Below are 13,191 nucleotides of genomic sequence, written 5' to 3'. Positions count from 1 at the left end.
GCCACTTCACTATTCCAATACCAAATTCAACCTCCTCCTTTCAAACATGTTCTGCCTTCTCTCTGCCATCCAAGACTCCTTCATCTCTTTATCCCTAAATCTTTCTTTGCTGGCTCCTCAGTAATACTTAAATCTGTTCTTGTCTCTCCATTCCTAATGTCACTGTCTTACTTATTTTTTCATTCATTCAATCAGAGGGCTTCCCTGGTAGCTCAGACAGTAAAGAATCTGCTTGCAATGCGAGATACCCGGATTCGATCCCTGGGTTGGGAAAATACTCTGGAGAAGGGAATGGCAACCCACTCCAGTATTCTCGCCTGGATAATTCCATGGACAGAGGAGCCTGGCAGGCTACAGTTCATGGGGTCACAAAGCGTCGGACATGACTGTGCGACTAACTTCACTTTCACACTTCACTTTCATTCATTCAGCAAATAATTAGAGCATCTGCGGCATGCCAGGACTTCCCAGGTGGCACTAGTGGTAAAGAGCCTGCTTGCCAACACAGAAGATGTAAAGAGACATGGGTTCAATCCCTGGATCAGGAAGATCCCCTGGAGGAGGGCACTGCAACTCACTCCAGTCTTCTTGCCTGGAGAATCTCATGGACAGAGGAGCCTAGTGGGCTACAGTCCATAGGGTAGCAAAGAGTTGGACACAACTGAAGGAACTCAGCATGCATGCATGCTGCCAAGCACTGTGCTGGGCACCATCTACCAACATGAATAAGACATGTGCAGCAGGTCCCTACCCTCAGGATTCTCTAGGGGGAAGAAACACAGAAACCAATTAATAAAACAGATTATTTCAGCTAGTAATGAATGGAAGGAAGAAAATTAAATGGCTCTATCGTGGAGGATGATCTGGGGACAGCTAGGGGAACCCCTCTGAAGGGAGTACTGTTTGAGCTGAGACATGGATATGTGGAATAACATATCCATGCCATATGTGGAATAACAACCATGCCAAGGTCAAGTTTATAGAAATAAGCCTCCACTGTCTCTCTCCTTCCAGCCAGGCTCCCTGCACTCCATCCTCTCTATGGACCGTGATGATGATCTCTCTGAAACATAAACCTGTGCCCAGAATACAAAACATCCCAGAGTGTCACACAAGCCCTCCCTGACCTCTCTGGCCTTCTCATTTGAGCCCCTGGATCCAGCTATGCCTGAAGTCCACACCTGGATTTTCCTAAACACAAAATTACCTTTTATTGCCTAAGCCAGTTTGAGTTAAGGTTCTGTTACTTTCAATTAAATATCAACTTGATATTATAGTTAGCTTAACACTTGTCTGTTTTTCCTCCATGAGAAGGCTTTTATAAGGGGAAAATTAACTTACCTCTTAGAACTTAGTATGTAGTAAGTACTCAACAAATATTTTTAATTCAGTGAAGACAATGGCAGCAAGAGAAGGAAGAGGGAAATAAAGAGAAAAAGAGAGAAACTGTGTCCAGACCATATTTAAAAAGCAGGGCTGCCCCCCCAGACCTGAACACCCACTCATCTTAGAAATCCGACTGTTCACATTAGTCCTGATTCCCCTGCCCAGACCCAGCTGTGAGGCCAGCTCAGATGTGACCTGCTTCACTGGCATTCACTCATTCAAGCTCAGGTTGCCTTGGCTTTGGTTTTTAAATAACAAGAAAAAGCAAGAGAGTCTGCCTGAAACATCAACGTGGGGCTCAGAATTTATTTGCTGGATCTCAAGGATTTAACAGTCGAAGGCACTCCCTACTTGCCTCCAGTTCGTCACCAACATCCAGGCAAAGAGAATCACTTTGGCTTTGGGGACACCCACCGATCATACTGCCAAAAAGGGGGACTTGATGTTCACTTACGGAAGTGCAGCCAAGAGGAAGGGTGGCATAGAGGACCTGGAAACCTCCCAGTATTTCCACGCCAAACAGTTAACCTGAAAGATGAAAGCAGTTCTAGGAATTGAGTCCAATAAGACCAAACACAGATTGTGCTTTCTGTGGGTCAGACACTGTTCTAAGTGCTTTGAATGCATTCACTTATTAACTTATACATTCACTTTAACAGCCTAAGATGTAGGTAACACTATTACACCAAGTTTATGGATGAGGAAACTGGGGCAAGAACAAGATGCCCACAAAAATTTAAGTCTGAGAATGCTCACCACAGTTTCTTTTATAACTATAAATGAGACGTGACCTTAAGATACATCACTAGGGGACTGACTAAGTAAATTACGGTATAGTCATATGGTGGAATACTACGCAACTATTTTGTTTCCACATGGTAGATTTACGTGGGTGTTTATCATATACATTTAAACAGAACGTTGTGTATGGCATGAGCTTATTTGTGTTTTTTAAATTACATGTAGATATGTTTTAGATATACCAAAAATTCTCCAAGTCAATAGCAAACTTCCTCTGTAGTTATACCTCTGAAGCCGCATGACTGACATTTGAGGCAGGATAAATCCATGTTGCAGGAACTGTCCTCAGGATCATGGGATGGTTAAGTAGCATCCCTGGCGTCTACCTCCTAGATGCCAGTAACATCTCCCCCAGGTGTGATGAAAAAAGGTGTTTCCAGATATGTCCAAATGGTCCCTTGTTGGAAACTATGCTCTAGGAGAAATTTTACTTTCTCTCTATTGTTTTGTTTTATAAGAATTATGTGTTTTCAGCAAAAAGATAAACAATAAAGGCAAATTTTCTAATTACTGGTATCTGAAGGTTCTTAGAACTGGGCAGAGTCAGGTAAGGAGGTTTATGGAGACATCTCTTCCTATTTGAAGGTGCAGGTCTTCCTCAAAGCGGGCCTGAACTCTACCCATTGCATCAGTTGGATAAGTGGAAGGAGACAGCCACGCCAAGGTCCAGGTTACAGAAATTACCTGCTTCCCGCCCTACCTGGGTAAGGCTTTTTGTAGATTTCAGTGGTTCTTACCAGGGAACTGTCAAAATGAAAGGTATCAGGCTTCGTACCTGATACCTTCGTACCTGGAGCCCCAGGGAAACTCTGCAAGTGGGGCTCTGTATTTTTCATGTATTGCTGAGGTATAATCGATATGCAGAGAATTACACATATTTAATGCATACTCTTTGATGAGACGAGCACAGGCAAACATCCGTGATGGCAGGCATCACCACAGTCAGGGTAATAGGCGTGCCCAGCATCTCCCAAAGTGTCCTTCTGTCCCTTTGCTTTGGTTCTTTAGAAAGAGCACATAACTTGAGAGCAACCCTCTTAGGAAATTGTGAAGTGCAGATACCATATTGTGAACTGCAGGTGCTGTGCGGTACTGCTAACTGCTGCTGCTAAGTCGCTTCAATCGTGTCCGACTCTGTGCGACCCCATGACGACAGCCCATCAGGCTCCGCTGTCCCTGGGATTCTCCAGGCAAGAACACTGGAGTGGGTTGCCATTTCCTTCTCCAATGCATGAAAGTGAAAAGTGAAAGTGAAGTCGCTCAGTCGTGTCCGACTCTTAGCGACCCCATGGACTGCAGCCCACCAGGCTCCTCTGTCCATCGGATTTTCCAGGCAAGAGTACTGGAGTGGGGTGCCACTGCCTTCTCCGCTGTGTGGAACAGCACATCACAACTCGCTCATCCAGCAAAACTGAAACTTGCTGCACAGCAAACAAGCCTTCCAGGCAGTGCTGATGCAAGCTCGGCTTTGAGAACCACTGACAGAATAAACAATCCGAGGGAATGACAGGCTTCATTAAAATTTTGCACATTATTCTAATGATTTCAAAGGATTATATAGTTGGCTTTACCCTTCCTGGCTCTTGGGGAGAAAATTCTGTTTTCATTTTTGTTCTGTTGCAAATATTTTCAAATTTACCTTGTTATGGCTGCTTAGATACACCCATCATTTAAAAGTGGGACATTTAACTTCCAAATACATGGGTGTTTTTTAAGTATCCTTGATATTAATTTTCTCATTTAAATGCTTTCTTCTCTGCAATCACCCTCTTTGTTTTTTCAGTCTTTTAACTTTATTGAGGTTTTCAATGGCTAAGTCAAAGAGCTTTCTCAGTAAATGTTACATTGCACGTGAAAATATGTGGATTATTTTCAAATATCTTCTAATATTGATCTCTAACACAATTCCACAGTGATAAGAGAACAGACCCTGTACGGCTTCAATGCCTTTAGACCAGGAAATGTTTGCACCTTGTTTTATGGCCCTGGATATGTTCCAGTGTCTCCTGGTTTATAGTCTACAAGAACTTGAATAGAATCTATATCCTGCTGTTGTGTGAAAATTGTATAAATCTTAATTATGTTGAATTGGTTCATAATGCTTTTTCAGGTCTACTATAAACTTTCTGCCTATTCATTCTATTAATATTTGAGAGTTTGATATAGAAACTCCAATCTGAAATTATCTACTTAAAAAAATAATTGTAATATATAGTGGAACTGTGTGTGACTTTGTTCAGTATTTTTCAAGTCTCCTTGGAAATGTGTTATCATACTTCCATTATTTAAAAAAGAAAAAGAAAAAATAAAAGATGTTTTAAAATAATAAAAAATAAAAATATATAGAAGCGGGGAAAAAAAAAAAGAAAATGTTATTGCTTGGAAACATTTCATTCAGATCTGAAATGCACAGGCCACGTGCTCACCCTCTCAGACACTATACAGCTCACTGCTTACACTCCAAGTCCAAACGCTGCTCCCCAGGCCTGTTTTCACTTACTTAGATATAGTGAAAATCAGGCACTGCTTCTGGTCTCCCCAAAGAGTTAAAGAATCTCCTTAACTGTTTGGAAAGTGAAGTTCTAAATGAAAATTAAATTCTCCCAGAGGACTGTTCCCATGCCAGGCTACCCCTGGCAAGAATAGAAAGGTAGATGAGGGTGTGACTAGCACTCCCAGGAGAGCGTAGTTGTAAATGTGCAAAAATGGTCTACTTGCCAACTGAAATCTGAGGTTCACACCTGGGTATAGAATAGCCCGTCTGCTGAGACTCTGGCTGCAGAGGCATGGGTATGTGGAGCTTTTAAAACAGAAATTAGAGAAAAGCTGGCTCAATACTTGGCCCCATATCATCACCTGCATCAGTAATCCTGGCACGAGTATCTTAAGACACCACAGTTAATCCACCCGGTGACCGGGGTAGGGAGAGAGAATGAGAAGCAGGGAAGGGCTTTGATGGTACCTGATATGGTGAAAGCAGAGAGAAGTTGTTCTCGAAATACTGGAAATGAGCCAGAAAGGAGTCGGCGCTCATAGCGTCAATGTGGGGGCACGTCACACCTTTGAGCAGCTGCCCTGCACTAGAAAATGAGACAAGGGGCCCAGGAGAAAGGGGCAGCAGGGAGGAGGAAAGAAGGAGCAAGAGCAGGCAGATCTGATCCGACACCCACTGCGGGCAGGACATCCGACTCTCCCTCCGGGGGAATAAGGCTCCTGGAGAGGGAGACTGCAGAGGGCTCGTCAGCCCCAGGCTCACCTCAGGAGCTCCTCAGGTCTCCTGGTCGTCTTTGACAGAAGCTCAAACAGGAACAAGGCCTGAGGGAAAAGAATGATTGCCACATTGATGGAGCACTCATGGGCCATCGTCCTGAGTCCTATGCTCCCATTTCACAGATGGGAAAATGGAAGCTTTGTTATTTACCTAGAACCACACACTTGCGGGAATTCCCTGGTGGCTCAGAGTCTGCCTGCAATGCGGGAGGCTCGAGTTCCATCCCTGGGTCAGGAAGACCCTCTGGAGAAGGAAATGGCAACCCACTCCAGTATTCTCGCCTGGAAAATCCCATGAATGGAGGAGCCTGGAAGCAGCATTCCAAAAAGTCAGACACGACTAAGCGTCACTTTCACTTTCACTTTCACACAGTCGCTAAGCTGCTGAGCTGGGATCTGAGCTGGTGTCCTGTGATTGCAGAGCCCATGCTCTCACACCCCAGGTGGTCCAGGAAGTGAACGAGGAGCCAAGTCAAGGCAGCGAGGTGGGAGGTTTACTTCCTGTGCTCAGAGAAGCCGCTGCCCAGTTGAGGACCCCCTGCAGCCCCTATTTCATGCCCACCTGCTGGTTCCCGAACACACACCATTCCAGGAAGTAAAACTGACAATGACTAGACCAGGATGGGCTAGAAAGTTCCATAGATGAAGAATCTCCTGGGTCTTCCCTGGTGGTCCAGGAGTCAAGACTTCACGCTCCCAGTGCAGGGTGCCTGGGTTCAATCCCTGATCAGGGAACTAGATCCTACATGCTGTAGGTAAGAGTTCGTGGCCCCTTCAACCTCCCTGCGCTCAGCAAGTCGCCTGTCTAAACAGCTCACTCCCCACCCCCTAGAACCCCTGCCTCCTCCCCTGGCTTACTGTCTCCTTAGCACTCATCAGCATCTATCATCTAACAGGGCACACATTTATTCCCTGGAGTACCAGTGGTTAGGATGCCACACTGTCATTGCCAAAGACTCAGGTTCGATCCCTGGTTGGGGAACTTACATCCCACAAGCCTTGAAGAGGGACCAAAAAAAAAAAAGAAGAAGAAGAGGCAACAGGTATCAGTGCATACATTTAACTACTGATCTTCTGTACTGTCTCCCTTATTAGGAAGGAAGCTCCCTTCACTTCCGTGTCCCCAGGACCATGAACAGCACCTGGCACCTGAGAGGGGAGAGAAGTGGCCAGGGTCTCTATAAACACTATGAACGAATGAATGAATGCAAGTGAGAGGACGTTCAAGGGCCTCCACAGCACAATGCTCCCCAGGCAGCCCCAGTAGTAACCACTCTCATGTGAAGTGCATGCCCAGCAGAGTCTCATGAGAAATGAGCCCCATTTTGAAGATGAGAAAACTGAGGCCATGGGAGGAGAAGCAGTGACCCCAAAGTTAATCAACAGTAGCCCGGGAATTCACACTTGGGTTTCATCTAACTTAACACAAAAAAGATCTTCACAACCCCGATAATCACGATGGTGTGATCACTGACCTAGAACCAGACATCCTGGAATGTGAAGTCAAGTGGGCCTTAGAAAGCATCACTACGAACAAAGCTAGTGGAGGTGATGGAATTCCAGTTGAGCTCTTTCAAATCCTGAAAGACGATGCTGTGAAAGTGCTGCACTCAATATGCCAGCAAATTTGGAAAACTCAGCAGTGGCCACAGGACTGGAAAAGGTCAGTTTTCATTCCAATCCCAAAGAAAGGCAATGCCAAAGAATGCTCAAACTACCACACAATTGCACTCATCTCACATGCTAGTAAAGTAATGCTCAAAATTCTCCAAGCCAGGCTTTAGCAATATGTGAACTGTGAACTTCCAGATGTTCAAGCTGGTTTTAGAAAAGGCAGAGGAACCAGAGATCAAATTGCCAACATCCGCTGGATCATAGAAAAAGCAAGAGAGTTCCAGAAAAACATCCATTTCTGTTTTATTGACTATGCCAAAGCCTTTGACTGTGTGGATCACAATAAACTGGAAAATTCTGAAAAAGATGGGAATACCAGACCACCTGATCTGCCTCTTGAGAAATCTGTATGCAGGTTAGGAAGCAACATTTAGAACTGGACATGGAACAACAGACTGGTTCCAAATAGGAAAAGGAGTACGTCAAGGCTGTATATTGTTATCCTGCTTATTTAACTTATATGCAGAGTACATCATGAGAAACGCTGGACTGGAAGAAACACAAGCTGGAATCAAGATTGCCGGGAGAAATATCAATAAGCTCAGATATGCAGATGACACCACCCTTATGGCAGAAAGTGAAGAGGAACTCAAAAGCCTCTTGATGAAAGTGAAAGAGGAGAGTGAAAAAGTTGGCTTAAAGCTCAACATTCAGAAAACAAAGATCATGGCATCCGGTCCCACCACTTCATGGGAAATAGATGGGGAAACAGTGGAAACAGTGACAGACTTTATTTTTTGGGGCTTCAAAATCACTGCAGATGGTGACTGCAGCCATGAAATTAAAAAACGCTTATTCCTTGGAAGGAAAGTTATGACCAACCTAAATAGCATATTCAAAAGCAGAGACATTACTTTGCCAACAAAAGTCCATCTAGTTAAGGCTATAGTTTTTCCTGTGGTCATGTATAGATGTGAGAGTTGGACTGTGAAGAAGGCTGAGCGCTGAAGAATTGATGCTTTTGAACTGTGGTGTTGGAGAAGACTCTTGAGAGTCCCTTGGACTGCAAGGAGATCCAACCAGTCCATTCTGAAGGAGATCCCTGGGATTTCTTTGGAAGGAATGATGCTAAAGCTGAAACTCCAGTACTTTGGCCACCTCATGCGAAGAGTTGACTCATTGGAAAAGACTCTGATGCTGGGAGGGATTGGGGGCAGGAGGAAAAGGGGACGACAGAGGATGAGATGGCTGGATGGCATCACTGACTCGATGGACGTGAGTCTGGGTGAACTTCGGGAGTTGGTGATGGACAGGGAGGCCTGGCGTACTGCGATTCATGGGGTTGCAAAGAGTTGGACACTACTGAGCGACTGAACTGAACACTATTCTGCCTCCTGAGTTTGTTGCTGTTGTTCAGTCACCAAGTCATGTCTGACTCTTCCCAAGCCCATGACCACAGCACACCGGGCTTCCCTGTCCCTTACCACCATCTTCCGGAGTATGCCCAAGTTCATGAGTTTAATCACACAGAAATAAGTTTGTTTTACCAAGTACCAAGTTAACCTTAGAACAGACCTTTCCCACAAGACAATCAGAAGTCCAGGCACCACCTCTGGGCATTGCAGTCATACCTGACTCCTCCGGATCTCCTTTTCCTTCAGGACTGTGGAGTTGAATCCAGGTTCCCTCCATAAATCAAAGAGAGACACTTCCTTAAACAAAGCGCCCTGTATTTTGACAATGCCAGAGGCAGTATCTCCTGCTTCCATCACCTGTCAAAAGTGAGAAGAAACATAATAACAACTTTGCAGAGAATGGACTGAGTGTTGGGTGAGGGCCAGGGGCTGCATCAGTTGGGTGCTTCACGGGCAATAAGTCCCACCAGATCTGCTCAGCAACCCAATGAGGTGGGGACAGTCCTTATCCCCATTTTACAGGTAAGAAAACCAAAGCTTAATGAGTAATTGGCTGAAAGTTGATAATGTGAGATTAAGCCCAATTCTGTCGTATTCCAAAACCCACACCCTTTAACCACAAGAGCTACAGCTATCTGCAAGGTATTGGTATTTTAGGCCCAACCCTTTGAGTTTCTTTCTTAGCAGACTGTGCAATTAGACATGGCAGGTCCAACAGGATATGATGCCCAGAAGACCCACTGCAAGTGAGAGCGAGAAATGTGGACATGGCTTTGGAACAGGAAAGGGGGGCCTTTCTGAAGCACTAGGGGAATTCAGGATTCATTTCCACATTTGAAAACCAAACCCCTAAAACATTATGACTGCAAGAAATCCAACTGAAGAAAAGTGTTTCGGATTCAGCTGGCTGGGGACAGCACCAGGGTCTGGGGAGAATCAGGTTCAACCCCAGAGGCACTTTCTGGAAAGGAGGGGAGGTGGGCATCAGAAGAAGGCATTCTCCAGGCTTAGAATAACCCCACCCAAAGACAGAGCCCCCTCACAAAGTCCCAAAACCACACGCCTGAGAGCCCCAGGGGCTGCGGACCAGACATCTTCCTCTCACCTTGCTCAGGACAGCGTGCTGCTGGGCAGGTGACAAGTCGGACACGTGCAGGGAGGTGGCGCTTCTCAGGAGCTGCATGAGGTCCCTGCGGTCCATGGTGTGGAAGGCCTGCGTGCCGACCCCAGCCAGCAGCACGCCCATCTGACTGATGTTGTAGAAGGACAGCACCTGGGGGCGCCGGCAAGGGAGGGTGAGGACCAGCCTCGGGGCTGCACCTCAAGGGCGTGTACCAGGCCCCACTGCAGGCTGGGCGAAGGGAGGGGCGCTGGGACACCACTGTGAGCAAGACACAAGCTGCCCTCCCAGACCCTCCTCCTTCTATCAGGAAAGAGACTTAAGTATCAAAACACAACACACAGGTAACCGTGCCGCTGGGGTAATCACTATGCCATCCGAGGCCACAGCAGAATTAATAAAAAGCAGTGGAGGAGGGCAAGGCAGCCCACTCCAGTATTCTTGCCTGGAGAAACCCCATGGACAGAGGAGCCTGGTGGGCTGCAGTCCATGGGGTCACGAAGAGTTGGACATGACTGAGCGACTAAGCACAGCACAGTGACCCATATGCCACCTCTGACCAGGCAATGGGCTCTCTGGTGTAATCTGATCTAGCTGATGAGATTTAAAAATTGGGGGGATCCTATAAAAATCCAAATTAGTGTTTCTGCTTTATTTAAAAAAAAAAAAAAAACACCTGAACATCAGGCAGTACCCACAGTGGCAGCAATGGGCAAGAACCTTGGGGTGGGTCACGGCGTCTCTGTCTGCCCTGCCCACCCCTCTCATGGGACCAGGAGAAGCCTGCTGCCCTCCGTATGTCACCCGTTGGGCAACTGACACAGCAAAGCCCCGCACTCATCTATCTTCACGTGGCAGCTTTGAGGTGAATTAAAGAAGCATTTTAGGATGTGAATCTGATATTTTATATATAAAAAAAAAAATATGACCGTAGCTGGACACCTTAACAGAAATCATGCCTGTTTCCCAACCCCTCCTTTGGAGTAAAGAGGCTAAATGTAATATAATCAGAAAATTTTATTGGTTTTTAAAAAAAAAAACCAGTTGAGTGGTTTCCTTGAGCTATTCCATGTAGAATGAACAGTCTCTTACTGTCCTGAAGGAGAGCAGACTTTTGAGCACTTGGCTTCTTAGCAAAAGTCACCTCATTCCTCTGTAAGAAGAGTTGGATGCCAGGAAAGGGAAAAGCCACTCGGTCCAGGGCTGGGAGGAACAAGACTGTCTCCCTCAGCGCTCTAAAATCACATTCACAGAGTGGACTTAGGTGGCCCCAGTCAAAACAGAAGGTCTGCAAAGCCTTCAAACTAAAGTCACCAGAAGTCTTGAAGGGACAAGACGGATGGTCTACCCTTAGCCTTGAGTCAGAAAGGAGAATGAGTGGGCAGTGGTCATGGCGCCATGATAGAGGCAGTCAGCATGGGAATGAAACAAGTGGGCTCTGAAGCCAGATGCCCTGGGTTCAATCCCAGCCCTGTCCCTCTCATGTGGCCTTGGCAATTCCCTTATATGCTCTGTGCCTCATATGAATGGCCTAGAAAATGGAGGTTATAACATTACTGACCTAATAGGGTTGTTGGGAAGGTTAAATGATTAACTCAGTGATAGCTAACACTCATGAGCTTGGACTCTAGGTCAGGTGTTGTCCAACCTCTTCCTGTGTACTGACTCACATAAACCTGGTATAGGAGCTACTGTTATCCCCATGTTACAAAGAGGGAAAGTGAGGCAAGGAGAAGTTGTCAGTTCCCCACTGTCACGCAGCAGACACTGTCACACAGCAGACACTGTCACACATGGGAGACCAAGGATTGGCACCCAGGTAGCCTTCTTCGGCACCGTCTTCTTACCGATTGGCTGTCCCTGCTGCAGGTCTATAACCAGCCCTTCGGTCTTGGGCCATTAAAACAGAGTCCAAAGCTCCAACTGACCTTCTGGTGGGCCAGGTATTTGGCAGACAAGATGATGACCTGGCTCCTGGCCCAGCCCGAGACCTGGTTGAGGGTTGAGATGGCACTGTGCACAGCCTCAGGGGAGAGGGATTCCAGCTGACTGTGGGTCAAGCCCACGACCGCATCCGACAAAGAGCCCAGAGTCTCATTGAGGGTCTGGTTCTCCGTGGCAATTTCCAGGAGCTCAGCTTTGAGCTAGAAAGGGAGCAAGCCAGGGTGAGAGTCGACAGCAAGCAGGAAGGCGGCTCCTTCGGACTACACCCCAGCGTGCACCCTCCCCCTCCCTGCTCATCAAAAGGAAGGGGGCTCCTGCTGAGGCCAGACCATGAGTCACCCCAGTGAAAATGCCACCTCCTCTGGCCTTGACCTTCCTGTGCTCAAATTCACTCTATGCTTCATTTAAATATTAATTTGTTATTAAATCAACCTTAAAGCATGGCAGAAGGAAATTTTGTTCACTCATAACTCCACCACATTCCTGTAGCATCTACATTTTTTTTTGTGACCTTGAACTCTACATCCTGTCTATATGGCCGCTTTTCTTTTATGAAATATCCAGGGAAGCTTTATGATAATATATAAATGTGTAAAAATAATTCTCAACAGTAAAAGTCTCCTGAAAACTCTACCTCAAAAACAGTACTATGGTTAGTAATTGGGTGTTTATGTTAACAAAATTTATTATGCCTATATAAATAAACTATGGTATCTAGTCTTTATATAGGTGTAACAGGAACAGAAATGCAACTTTCTACTCTATTTTAAAATTTTCATTTAAAATTATGTCTTACAAGTTTTCACGTTTTTGTGATTCCCTTATTTTTTATAACATGCCTGTCCAGTTATAGTCAAGTGTGTTTCCCAACTGCTTTCAGTAAAGAAGGTGATCAATTTATCTGTTGTAATGTGACCTCTATACAAAAACAACAACAACAACAGAACGGTTTGTGTTTTAACACCTGAATTGCATGAACCACGTAGTCATGTCAGAGGCGTGTACGCAAGTATTCCAGATGGCCACTGGGGGGCAGCAGAGTAAAGTGAAAGAGACAGCTATCACAGCTGGTTTTCTCCAAACTCAGCAGCTCCCCTCCCCTAGAGATCAGCTTCCACATCTGCAAAAGGCCTACAGCAGTGGCTCCCAACGTGTGGGGCTTAACCAGTAGTTTCAGCATCACCTGGAGAGTTGGAAATGCAACATCTCAGGTTCCACCCCAGCCCTCCTGAGTCAGGTATTTATTAAGCTGTTTCTAACAAGCCCTCCAGCTGATTCTGATGCACCCTCGGGGTAAGAACTATTGATCCAAATGAGCCAAAGGGTTCTCTCATATCTAATTGCACCCAACTTTCTTCTTGGTCACAACTGTCCCTGTGGCCCTAAATTACACCTATTTTCTTATTTTTGCTTGAGCTTACTTGGGAAGGATTCTTTTCCTGGAAAACAAAAATATGCACTGACCAACAAAATGCCTATAGTGTCAAATGCCAAATGGGACTGAGGATTTGGTGATGTGTGAAAAACTGCTGTGGAATAACTGATGATGTTACCAAAATTTTCTTGAATATTGCTCTCATGTCATCTTTCCCATTTAGAAAATGAGAAACACAAAAAGAAGTGAGAAAGGGGCTTCCCTGG

The 13,191-nt window shown here is 45.7% G+C and overlaps 1 protein-coding gene across 1 annotated transcript in view; it reads right to left on the bottom strand.

Moving 5' to 3' along the window:
- The window catches only part of OTOA (otoancorin), a 71,452-nt gene that overhangs the window by 32,110 nt on the left and 26,151 nt on the right, over positions 1-13,191 (bottom strand). The window contains exons 12-17 of the mRNA XM_015460348.3: positions 11,535-11,750; positions 9,592-9,759; positions 8,703-8,843; positions 5,444-5,502; positions 5,150-5,267; positions 1,841-1,914 (exon numbers count right to left, since the gene is read on the bottom strand). Coding sequence (XP_015315834.3) covers positions 1,841-1,914; positions 5,150-5,267; positions 5,444-5,502; positions 8,703-8,843; positions 9,592-9,759; positions 11,535-11,750 — 776 coding nt within the window. The remainder of the gene's footprint in view (positions 1-1,840; positions 1,915-5,149; positions 5,268-5,443; positions 5,503-8,702; positions 8,844-9,591; positions 9,760-11,534; positions 11,751-13,191) is intronic.

This window comes from Bos taurus, chromosome 25 (genome assembly GCF_002263795.3).
Source record: "Bos taurus isolate L1 Dominette 01449 registration number 42190680 breed Hereford chromosome 25, ARS-UCD2.0, whole genome shotgun sequence".
Taxonomy (NCBI): Eukaryota; Metazoa; Chordata; class Mammalia; order Artiodactyla; family Bovidae; genus Bos; species Bos taurus.
This window is presented reverse-complemented; position numbering and strand designations above follow the sequence as displayed.